Here is a 13,030-nt window from a genome sequence, read left to right on the forward strand (position 1 = left end):
GAAAGAAGAGGTTAAGAGTGATCAAACGGTCGTTTTTGAAGATGGAAACTTAACAGCTTTGCTAGGCAAGTTCGCTGGTTTTCTGACGGACACACAACACATGTCCCGAGATGACATGCAAGGTATCATGACTGCTTTCAAAACTGCTCTTAATGTAAATATGTTGCATGATTTTTGGATTGTTGATTCGGGTGCCACAGATCATATGACCAATCATGTTTCTAAGTTTCAAAAGTTTGAAAAATTTTCGCAACCTTCTCAAGTCTCAACTGCCAATGGTGAGAGTTCCAAGGTTTTAGGCAAGGGAAATATCCACTTAATGTCGGACAAAATTGAGTCAGTAGCCTTATATGTTCCTTCTTTTCCATTTCAACTTCTATCTGTGGGAAAAATCACCAATACCTTGAATTGTTTAGCCATCTTCTCTCCTCACAATGTCATTTTTCAGGATTGTCTCACTAAGAAGACGATTGGTGAAGGGTTTTATCTAGATGGTCTCTATTACATATCAAAGAGCAGTCCCAGGGGATTTCAAGCCAAGTCAAATCCATCCCAAGATAGTCAATTGTGGCATCAACGTCTAGCTCATCCTTCTCAACCTGTTTTGTCATCTTTGTTTCCAAATTTAGGGAATGATTTAATTTCGTGTGAAACCTGTCATTTGTCTAAGGACACTAGATTGCCTTTTAACCCATCCTTATCTAGGACTAGTAAAGTTTTCGAACTACTTCACTCAGATGTATGGGGACCAACGTTTGAATCTTTTGATGGTTATAAGTATTATGTGATCTTTGTTGATGATTTCTCTAGAGCCACTTGGTTGTACCTTTTAAAGTCTAAGAGTGAAGTGATGGAAGTATTTAAGGATTTTCACAACCTTGTTAAGAACCATTTTTCTTCTCAAATTCAAACTTTAAGATATGACAATGGCACCGAATACACGTCCCATCTCATGTCACAATATTTGAGCAATCATGGTATCATGCATCAAACAAGCTGTGTTGGCACACCTCAACAAAATGGTGTAGCCGAAAGGAAAAATCGTGACATACTGGAAAAAACAAGAGCATGAATGTTACACATGAATGTACCAAAGAGATTTTGGTCCCAAGGAGCCATGGCGGCTGTGTACATCATCAATAGACTTCCTAGCCGAGTCTTGGGGTTTAAATCTCCACTTGAAGTCATGAAAGGAAGAAAAATCGACCTCTCACATCTTAGAACCTTTGGTTGTGTCTGTTTTGTTCATGTTCAGTCACACCATCGAGATAAATTGGACCCTAGAGCTCTCAAATGCATTTTTCTTGGTTATTCATCAACACAAAAAGGATATAAGTGCTATGATCCCCAACTGAGAAAAATCATTGTATCCAAAGATGTTCGATTCCATGAAGCTAACTCTTTTTTCAGCAAGTCACTTGAAGCCACAGGTCAGGGGGAGTGTATCTCTGATCTGCTTCCTCTACCTAGAATCAGCACTCCAGATGAAATCAGCACTCCAGATGTTTTAAACGAAAGAGGTTCTAACCATGACAACAATGATGAATCTCCTACACCACTCACTGAAGTCAACAATGAAGGCACTCATCCTGATGGTTCTGTGGATGATGATAACAGCGGCAACCAAGAAAATCTTCAAAGTGTGGCTGATAATTTGAACGAGGATGAGACAACTCTCCCAGTACCTCAACGCAACCCTCGGCGTGATAGACAACCTCCCACAAGACTTCAAGATTTTGTCACATATAAACCGAGGTATCCAATCTCTAATTGGGTGTCGTATCAAAAGGTGACTCCATCTCATGCTGCTTTTCTTAATACCATTTCAAGTCACAGTGAGCCTCAAAACTTTCATGAGGCTAATAACCAAGTTGTGTGGAAATAAGCAATGCGAGATGAACTCAAAGCACTGGACCAACATAACACCTGGAGCATCACCAAACTTCCAAAAGGAAAAAGGGCAGTGGGCTGCAAATGGATCTATAAGATCAAGTTTAATTCTGATGGTTCAATTGAAAGACATAAAGCCAGGCTGGTGGCTCGAGGATTCACTCAAACATTTGAGGTAGATTACAAAGAAACATTTGCTCCTGTTGCAAAAATGAACTCAGTTAGGGTCCTATTGTCTGTTGCCGTCAATAAGGGTTGGTCCATGTACCAAATGGACGTAAAGAACGCCTTTCTACATGGTGATCTTGAAGAAGAGGTCTATATGAGATTGCCACCAGGACACCCTCAAAGCCAGAAGCCTGATTTGGTGTGTAAGTTGCATAAGTCGATTTATGGATTGAAGCAATCGCCTCGTGCTTGGTATGCAAAACTAAGTTCAGTTCTTCATAGTGTTGGTTTCAAAAGGAGTAATGCAGATTCATCATTATTTGTTCGCACGGGAGCTGCAAGCAAATTAGTTGTGTTGATATACGTGGATGACTTAATAATTACAGGTGATAATGCTGCAGAGATCTCCACACTCAAAAAGTCACTTCAACAAAGATTTGCGATTAAAGATCTTGGGGTGCTGAAGTATTTTTTTGGAATCGAAATGGCATCTTCTCACAAGGGACTATTTCTTAATCAACGAAAATACGTCATGGACCTACTCAAGGATGCTAATATGAGCGATGCTAAGCCTGCACTTACTTCTCTCGATAGCAAGCTCAAACTTGACTTGGGAGGCACACCACTCTCGGATATCAGCTCCTATCAGAGGCTTGTCGGTAAGCTGATTTACCTAACGATCACCAGACCTGACATCTCATATTCAGTGAGTATAGCCAGTCAATTCATGCATTCCCCCACCATCGAGCATTTGAACCTTGTAAAAAGGATCTTATGTTACTTAAAAGGGTCCGTTGGTCGTGGCATCCACATGACGAAGAATGACAACACTCAAATCATGGGGTACTGCGATGCAGATTGGGCAGGAAATGCCATCGATCGCAAGTCCACCACTGGTTACTGTACCTTTGTCGGTGGAAATTTGGTCACATGGAAGAGCAAAAAACAAACTGTCATCGCAAGATCAAGTGCCGAAGCTGAATATCGTGCAATGGCCTCAACCGCGTGTGAGCTGATATGGCTAAAAGGACTTCTATGTGACTTAGGTGTGTTCACGACTCAACCAATGACCTTATTTTGTGACAACCAGGCTGCTATGCACATAGCATCAAATCCAGTCTTTCACGAGAGGACGAAGCACATTGAAGTCGACTGTCACTATGTTCGTGAACAAGTACAGTCGCAGGTGATTCAGACACATTATGTAAAAAGCTCCGATCAGCTGGCCGATATATTCACCAAACCTCTGGCCTCTCATCAGTTTCAAAGACTCCTCTCCAAGCTTGGATCCATCAACCTTCTGGATCCAGCTTGAGGGGGAGTATTGGATGGTTGTTTATTTGAAGTAGGGTTGGAAGTAGGGTTCCTAAGAGTTGGAAGCATCATGGAGTATCATGGAAGAATAGAATAATGGAAAGCTAGCCAATGCATGGATTCAAACTTTCGGCTAAAACTTAAGTGATGCTTTAGTGCATCTTAGTTTAATATCTACTTTAGGCATAATGCAAGCCTTGATGATGTGTAGTTAGGTAGAGTGGAGACCTCATCATCATTGTAAGGATTAATTAGTGGTTTAAGTTAGGTGGAGGTGTCATGGAGGGGTCTTAACTCTCCATTGTTTCCGTAGCTTTCCTCTTAGTTTTCTGTAGGTTCCTCTATATATGTTTTGTTGTTCTTGTAACAAAAAAAAATGAATGAATGAGATACAATTCATTCCTTGAAAATCAACAGTTATCCAATCCATTAAAATTCTAGATACCAAACGATGCCTAAGAAACAAAGAACACCGGAAGATTAAACTCAGGACCTCAGACACAAAAGTATATATTCATAATCACTTGAACTACAAGTCGTTTATGAAACTTTTGTAGTTTATATTTACAGAAGAAAAGAAAGGAAAAGATGAGACAAGTTTGATTGTACTAAATAAATTGTAATGTCAGAGTCACATCCCAAAACCAATTTTGGAGGAGGGTTTTGTTGTTTGTAAGTTAAAACCTTTTACCCTCCAAAACGAGTTCAAGAACGTCCAAGTAGTTAGTACAATAATGTAGCCTCCGAAACAAGTTGATGTTAGCTGTGTAAAATCACGTGGTGGTTGGTTTGGGGGAAAAGAATAAATATTTCGACAAGCAAACTACTTTTAAGGAATGATGTAATTATAAGTTTCCAATTGGAATTGACAAGCAAACAACTTACTATTAGTTGTATTTCTCAACGTTTATCATTGAGGGTTTGAATCTCGTGAATGAATAGTCCGAACTAATTTATTAAGGTTGTATTCATTTCCACTTGTCAAATAAGTCTTATGTTTTGATCTCGTGAATGAATAATCTGAACTAAATTATTATGACTGATTTATTGTGGGGCTTAACCATATCTTCATCCTCTTTAGTGTAAATATATCGTTGTAATTTTTTCTTTAAAACAAAGTCATTATTCTTTATTTACAAATCACAGTTTGAATGTAACGATATGGTAATAAGTGCAAATAGTGTCATAAATACTTAATCCCTATTCTGTTGAAAGATTTACAATAATTACGAAGATACCGAGTGAAATGTAAAATATAGTAGAGTATATTTATGAATTACTCTAGTTTTCTGATGTTATGCCAACTCACCTGCAGTACAATAAGAACTTGGCCCGTGTTCAAGCTAGCATTGGTCGCAACCCGGTCTGGAGATACTTTTGTAAGATCGACAGAAACTAACATGAAACCGGGTGAATACCCCCATGCTCGTCGCCCGAGGGAAGAGACAGATACGAGAAAAATATTTCGTGTAAGTATCTCCTGCAAGGTTCTGTGACACTCAAGAAGCACGTTCTTCGGTCAGATTGAAGCCAGCGAGGGTGAAGAAGATCTCGAGGTATAACCACAGATTAACTACTTGATTCCCCTTGTCCAAACAGGTACACAAAATATCAGGATCTCCAAACCAAACGAGTTGCACATCGTAGCCATGGCGTAAGCGTATGCTCTCCAAGGGTATTTGCTTTCTCTCATTGCATTGAACTCAGCAATGAAGGTGGAAGCAGTACACAGTCAACCTAGAAATCCAAATTGTATGCCTATTGCAACAATGTCGCAAGTCTTAGTGTTCATCTGCGCAAACAGAAAAAATTCTGCACGTTAGATTTCGTTGATTTTTCTATTGAAAAACCATGAGCATGGATCCAAACAATGCAGGACAAAGGCAACACACAAAATATTGTAAAAGAAACGAGTACACCTCGAAGAAACTTTTAAAACCCAGACGAGAAAAAAAAAACCACCACCCAAACTAACAGGCTTGGCAGTTCATAACGTGACAAACTAATATACGTGCACTGTAAGCTTTCTGAACACAACACCATAACACACGAAAAGTGATGGTGAGGATCAAGTCATCGAGTGGATGGACAGAGATCATACCACAAGTGCTTACCACTTTCTTCACAGTAGACAGGGCAGCCATGACACAAAATGCAAAAACACTGGCAATTAGAGTACCAAATGGAACCCATTTCAACAACCCTACTTCCCTAATACACGTCCATTGAGCCAGGCTAAGAACCACCAGATCGACGCATCAAGAGGTCCAACAATACAACCCAACCACAGTTGCACCTCACTGCTGTCACTTTTAAATTCCTCTCTCAACATTATTCACTCACGCTTCATGGAGAACCTAGCATCAGCAGCAACACAGCTAAAGCTACCAAGTGACACTTGTGGCTGTCAACCCCCAGCTCCTTCTAGAGCTAGTGACACCACATACTGAGTTCCCATCAAGAAGCTGCCTAAAACCCTCTGCTGTCTCTACGCCAAAATTGATGGAGCAGGCCACAAGAAACAAGCCTAATATAATCCATCACATGAAAGAGAAGCACAGATTAGTCCAGCAATTTGAGCTACATTGGGCTTGTGATTAATCCATGGATAATAGGCATCAAAGCTGAAACCAGCTAGATTCAATGAAATTGAAACACCATGCCTGGCATAGCCAGCTACATGTCTACTGCAGCAATTCTTTAGAATACGACATATTACCTATTAGAAAACCGAGCAGAGCAAACATCCAATGGCCTTCAGCACTGAGTTCAAGCATTTTCTGCTTCCAACAGCTGAAAGTTGTAAGGCTTCCTAAGTAACCGGTTGACAATCCAATGGCAAATAATCAGACGTATAGGATATATCTCCTTCGAAAACAACACCCAACCACCCCATCAAGAAAGAACCAACCCACAAAAATGCATTAGGAATAAAGTTTCCACTGGAAGATCTTCCCACATTTTCTATATTACTGCCGAAGAAATATGACTTTAGAAATGAAAAGATGAAGAGAAAAAATTATGAAAACATAGGTCCTACGGAACTTGATTAAACTTCAATAATCATCATACCATGTGTAGTACAACTCCCTCCTAACATTCATGACTAATTTTACAGAAACATGTATATCAATAAATCACTGCCAAATAAAGGGGACTAGTATATTTGTGCGTGTGTGTGTGTGTGTGTGAGACAGAGAGAGAGAGAGAGAGAGAGAGAGAGAGAGAGAGAAGAGAGAGAGAAAGAGAGAGAGAGCATATTAAAAGGAAGATCAAGGTAGAGAATGGTCTGGTTGCTTGTTCATCAACAACTCCAGGACCAAACAACTTTTGCGGCAGATATATCGTTAAGACCTGCACAATGCTGTGTGTCAAATACTCTACTTGACAAGTACGTTTCTTGATATGAAAGAAATATCTAACACGATGTGTTACAATGACATTCAGTTTTGTCAAGAAGACAAACAGAAATCCTAACCTGCAACAGCATGATCAAAGAGTTTAGAGAACAAGTATTTATGTTGTTCTCGAGTGTTTCACAATATAAAGATAGAATGGTTGCAAGTTGATCGTTATAAAGCATCTTCATCTAGAGAGGTTTCCACAAAAAAAATTATATTTTTAGCAAGGAAATTTTTTGTAATGCATGATAAGATCTAGTTATCTCAATCAATTGTAAAGACCAGAATATGGCTGGTGTATTCTTCCACAAGCATCTGAAGATCCAAATCTTGTCAAACGAAGGCAACAACAGCTACAAACTCCACATATATTGCGATTCAAATAAAATGCACTTTGGTACACGCTGAGAAACAAAGTTAAGTGTGTTACCCTGGAGACTGCCAAACACAACTAAATGAACCATGCATGAACCGTACTCCAAGAATTTTGGCAACCTTATCGTATTGTCCTGCATGTACAAGCACAATAACTTAATGTTACTAGCATGATCCAGCCAAAAGGGGGGAAGACTCAAACATGTTTGACTTTGTTATGTTCGTGATTAATGAAAATGTAAACCAAATCTCCTGTACATGGTCAATGATCTCTAACGAAGATTACATACAATGAGAAAGTATCAACCTAAAGCTCACTTTCTTTTTGTCCTCATGTATGATAGCTTCACTGGAAAGAGGAGATATGATTTCCTCTAGCAAGGAAGAAACAGGGGAAATTGCTTTGGACGCAACAGGGTCACGACCCCAGAACCCATAGGATTGGAGCTGAATGCCCTCTGAAGGAAACAAGTGGATGCTGCGACTCTAACTGTGCCTGTTTCTATAAAGAGCCCGATCCCGAATATCTCCTGCCTCTGACGGACATTCACTTGCATTGCCATCATCTAATTTGCTCAACTTTTTCAGTAACACCACACGGTTTAACAATACCAACAAAAAGCCAATGCAAGGGCCTACGAACTAATGAAATCATAGAGTAAATCTCAGTACCAAATAAATCACAAAATGCTCTTCAAACCGACCTAAATCCAGCACACCCAATAATTGTTTCTATCCAATAATCAGTATTGAAACCAATTTCCATTCACTTTTATCAATTTAACATAATTTCTGTTCAAACTTATAGCATCAAACCTCGTGAATTTCAGTTCATATACAGAAGACAAATCCTCACGCAACATATCTACAACTAGGATGCTAGTCTTGCAGTATTCCAACCCAATCAATCATTGTCGTGTGTTTCAACTATCCCACATAACATCGCTTGATGGGTTTGGAATACTAACGCAGTGGCGTCCCTGTTATAACATATAGGAAACGCATAGTGTCGCAAGAAATGCCAAAATAACATATTGGAAACGCGAAGTGTCCAAAATAATACTAATGACAAAAATCAGAATCATCTATCCATAGTCTCGGAGTTCTTTAATCTTGGGACACCTGCAACATTGGGTCTTTATGCTTTTGAGGCTCTGAAAAAAGAAAACAAACAAAAAACACTGATAAAGTTCGGGGGAGAGAGAGAGAGAGAGAGAGAGAAGGGTGTCTTATCCAAAGGCTGGAACTTGGGACTAAAAGATGCGATCTTCTTTCTTAGTTTTATGCAGTTAATAGGTATTACCTCTTTTCAAATAAGAATTTCAACCCAATCTGATACTGAGCAAGAAAGTCGTATAAATTGGTGACATGCTTCGGGAACATCGAAGAGAGCATGAGTTCCACTTCTTCCTCCTGCAAAAAGTTTTGATAGAACAAGGGTTGTAAAATCAATTATATCAAACAAATTAACAATCTAAGAGCGGTTCCAGCATGGAACCTTTCTCCTAGGCAATACATTATACTATACACCCAGTGAACAGTAACTACTCTTAATAAATAGTAATCACTTTTTGCATCTCCACCGTTGCACTTCAATAGCCTTGGCAATAGACAATAAAATATTAGTATTTTTTTTATTTATAAAATAATACAAAATAATTTTATTTCTAATTTCGGATAAGATTTTTAATCGTTCTCATTGCGCCACGTGTCATTATTCGAAAAGTTATACAATAATACAAAATAATTTTATTTGTATTACTTGTTGTCGTTGCACCACTTGTTATAAAATCCAAAAAGATAATTATTGGTAATGGATTTTTGATAAGATTTTTAATCGTACTCGTTGTGTCACGTGTCATTATCCGAAAATACAATTATTGGTGATGGATTTCCGATAAGATTATTAACCAATCATGTCGCGCCACGTGTTATAATTTGTTTACAATCTTTGAGGATAGATTTCCATCAGATTTTTAACGAATGACAGCATACCATGTGACATTATCTACAACCTAATCCTTTATGAATCCTCCATATAATCCACCATCCATCCTCACAAATCTCACACCAATTTTCTCAAGATCTCTATCATTATTCATAGTTTCTGCTTCCTTCTTCACCAAAATCTCTATCATTATTCATAGTTTCTGCTTCTTTCTTACAATGTCTTCTTCTTCCTCAAGAATGATGTGGGAAATCAATCAACAAGAGGAAAAATTGTTTAACCAATTAGAAGGAATGTTCAATCTTCAGTTGGCCCAAAATGAGAGGGAAGAGGATGAGGAGCATAGAAGGAGAGATGACGAAGCAAGAATGGCAAGAGCCTCACATTCCCGTCGAGTAATTAAATCTATGGGTCAGATCTGTAGGCCCAGCCGTTCTGGAAACCTTGATAGAAGTAGGCAACAACAACGGAACTCTTGGACGATTATTTTGTCCGTTATAGTGCATTCCCTGATACGTACTTTAGATGTCGCTTTAGAATGGAACGATATTTGTTCAACAAAATCATGATTGCTGTTTGCAACCATGATTCTTACTTTGTGCAAAAAAATGATGCTTTTGGTGTTATGGGTCTACTTCCACAGCAAAAAATTACTGCTGCCTTGCGGATGCTTGCATATGGAGCATTTGCAGACCAAGTGGATAAGATAACGAGGATGGGGAAATCAACCATTCTTGAGTCCCTAATGAGGTTTTGCAGAGCAATCGAATCTATCTACACCGCAGAGTACCTCTGGAAACCTACTGACATGGACTTGCAAAGGCTTCTGAAGAAGGGTGAGATGCGAGATTTTCCTAAGATGATTGGAAGCATCGATTATGCACTGGACATGGAAAAATTGTCCAAGTGCATGGCAGGGTGCTTATTGGGACATAAAAGGAGCAAAAAATATCATTTTGGAGCCGGTGGCATCTTTTGATACATGGATTTGGCACACCTTTTTCAGGGTTCCGGGAGCTCAAAATGACCTCAACATCCTTGCCCAATCCCCAGTGTTCAATGATGTCCTGCAAGGAAAGGGACCAAAAGTCACGTACTGCGTCAATGGACGTATGTACGAAGGGCCATACTACTTAGCAGACGGCATTGACCCAAGATGGTCAACATTTGTAAAAACAATGCCACATCCGCGAAGTCCAAAGGAAAAACACTTTGTAAGCTATCAAGAGGGGTGCAGGAAGGATGTGGAGCATTGTCAGGGGTGCTACCAGATTGTTTGATGTAGAGTCGCTTCGATCCATCATGATGACGTGCATCATTTTTCACAGCATGATTGTGGAAGATGAGTACAATTATGATGCCGTTGATGAATATGAGCCAGACACGATAAACAATTCAAGAACATGTATATTTGTGCTCATGATGCCACCGAAGAACCAGTGCAACATGAGCCATTAGAAGGGGATGGACGTTACAATGAATTGATCATTCAACAATATACTACACTTCAAAGGCCATATATGCACAATGCCCGGCAAATTGATTTGATAGAGCACCAGTGGGAATTGAAACAAGCGCAAGATACTTAAGTTCATTTAGTGTGTTTGTTTGTTTGTTTTTTTTTTTTTGTGTGTTTATTTAATTTTATTTGGTGTGTTTCTTTTAGTTCATTTAGTGAGTTTTTGTTATTTGGTATGTTTATGTAATTTCATTTGGTGTGTTTAAATGTCTTTTGAATAAAGATTCTCTTAGTATAAATAAATTACCAAATTAAATAAAGAACTAAAATCAATAAATTGGAAACAACATAAAGTACTCTATTCAATAAATAAGAAATTACAACCCAAAGTGATTGGAAAATTATGGGCTCCAATTACATAAAGTACTCTATTCATCATTATTTAACCAATTTGTGGTGTTAGGATGATCTTCTCTTGCCGGGGTGCTACGACCATCTCCTCTTACTCTCGCTTCTCTTGCACGCCTCATTCGCACCACATCCGCTTTCTCCGACTTCCAAAAATATTTAGAATTTGGAGACTTCTCTTCTAAAGGCGTGTTCATAATGTCACGATCTCATTGAGCCATTCTTTCTTCTCTATCTTGTTCCCTTTCTTGCCTAAGTAGCACTCTTTTCTCTCATTAGCTTGAAATGCTCTCTCAACAGCTGCAGCATTTGCCTCCTCTCTAATCTTATCAGCCTCAAATTTTTCCATTGCCGGCGCCAAAGTCAATTCACCTTGGCGAGCAAGTTGTTCCATATACTTTGCATAATCATTCTTCGAAGCACTCCCTTTTCTCTTTGAAGCCTTCTTACCTTCAGGCCTAATTGGATAACGGGTCGATCCCAACGCTTGTTCAGGAGGGGGTGTTTTGGGCACTTCTTCTGCTTCATCTTCATGAACATGCGAGCCATGATCAGGTGTAGAGTGTAGAGGGGTGTTGTTCATGAAAACTTCTGGACCGACATGCACAACTTTGAATTTAGGACAAACTTTGACAATATTCCAACATTCCCACCGATTGAATGATTTATTTTTGGTTTTGGCACCATACCAAGCTTGTGCTTGAAGTTGCTACACAATGCGGGATAAGAAATAATTATAATGAAAGTAGGTAATAAATAAATAATACAAACAAATAATTATAATGAAAGTAGTCAACAAATAAATAATACAAACAAATAATTATAATGAAAGTAGGTAACAAATAGATAATACAAACAAATAATTATAATTAAAGTAGGTAACAAATAAATAATACAAACAAATAAATAATATATTGTTACCTAATCCGCGTAATTTTCCCCACTTCGAATATTATTACTCGCTTGTGCCAAGGCGTCTGTCCACGTACTAAACGATTGGCTAAGTAATTTCCAACGACTGGACATCGATTCTTTGGTTCTTTTCCCACCCATTTTCTTAAGATAATTGGTATGAATAAGACTCCACATTCCTCGCAACTACATCTCATTACCTGTAAGCGAACTATGAGTAACTTCAACCCAGCTAGTACACAACACAATATCTTTAAGAAGCGTCCAATTCATACCTGCATCAGTAGTCATTTTGTTGAAAAAAAATTGGATCGAAACTTTGAGAGAAAGATAGGAATATGGTTGAAAGTAGTTACGAAAATATGAAATTGTGGTGTAAGGTAGATGATAATGAGAAGGTATTTATAGAAAAGTAAAAACAATTTTTTAAAAAAAATTTCAAATTTTTTTTCGGATTTTTATTCATTTTTTACATTTTTTTTATTTTTTTATTCAACTAATTAATCTCTGCCGTTGGATTTAAAAAAAAAATTGAATTCCAACACTCCAGATTGTGCCACATGGCACAACGGTAATATTTCTGAATTTTAAAACTATTTTTTCCTTTTTTTTTAATAAAGGAGAATAATATCAACCGTTGATCTCAGATCCAACGGTTGACATTAAATAAGATTCTTTTATTTTTTTTCACCGTTGAAAATCGGACAATCCACATTATATAGCCGTTGAGATCCAATGAACCATAGGAAGCCACGTGGCTTCCCAACGGTAACTTTTCAAAACTGCGCCGTGGGCCCCAGGCGCTAAAACCGTGTCGGGCGACGCGCCTCCACTCGCGGGTGAGATGCATGCGCCTGACAGAAAAAAATAAAAAATTGGGCTGACGCCTGGATGACATCATCCCTGCGTCAGATCCACTTCGAGCTCGCAGGTTGGCAATTCCTCACAGGCCTAGTGCTCGGGCCAGACCTGTCCATCGGGCTCCCTACGCTGGAGCATTGAAGCCGGGCTCTTGGGCCCTTTTTCCTGGCTTATCCCCTGAGCAAACTCCCACGGTGGAGTTGCTCTAAGCATGCTTATGTTAAAAGTGACCATGCATACCATTCTTTTTTTTTCACCCGCTTCCCCTAGGTGTTCATTTATTTGTATCACAGC

At 38.8% G+C, this 13,030-nt stretch overlaps 1 protein-coding gene and 1 pseudogene across 1 annotated transcript; one reads left to right on the forward strand and one right to left on the reverse strand.

Moving 5' to 3' along the window:
• Nucleotides 1-2,101: 2,101 nt before the first annotated feature.
• LOC108865541 (uncharacterized mitochondrial protein AtMg00810-like) lies at nucleotides 2,102-4,771 on the forward strand. Its single transcript, XM_048581793.1, has 2 exons — nucleotides 2,102-3,244; nucleotides 4,688-4,771. The coding sequence occupies exons 1-2, from the start codon at nucleotides 2,102-2,104 to the stop codon at nucleotides 4,769-4,771; spliced, it is 1,227 nt and encodes a 408-aa protein (XP_048437750.1).
• On the reverse strand, nucleotides 4,124-8,620 carry LOC108866074 (annotated as a pseudogene).
• Nucleotides 8,621-13,030: the final 4,410 nt, after the last annotated feature.

Source organism: the organism of the source record quoted next, unplaced genomic scaffold (assembly GCF_019419815.1).
Source record: "Pyrus x bretschneideri cultivar Hongxiangsu unplaced genomic scaffold, Pyrus_bretschneideri_v1 Contig17, whole genome shotgun sequence".
Taxonomy (NCBI): domain Eukaryota; kingdom Viridiplantae; phylum Streptophyta; class Magnoliopsida; order Rosales; family Rosaceae; genus Pyrus; species Pyrus x bretschneideri.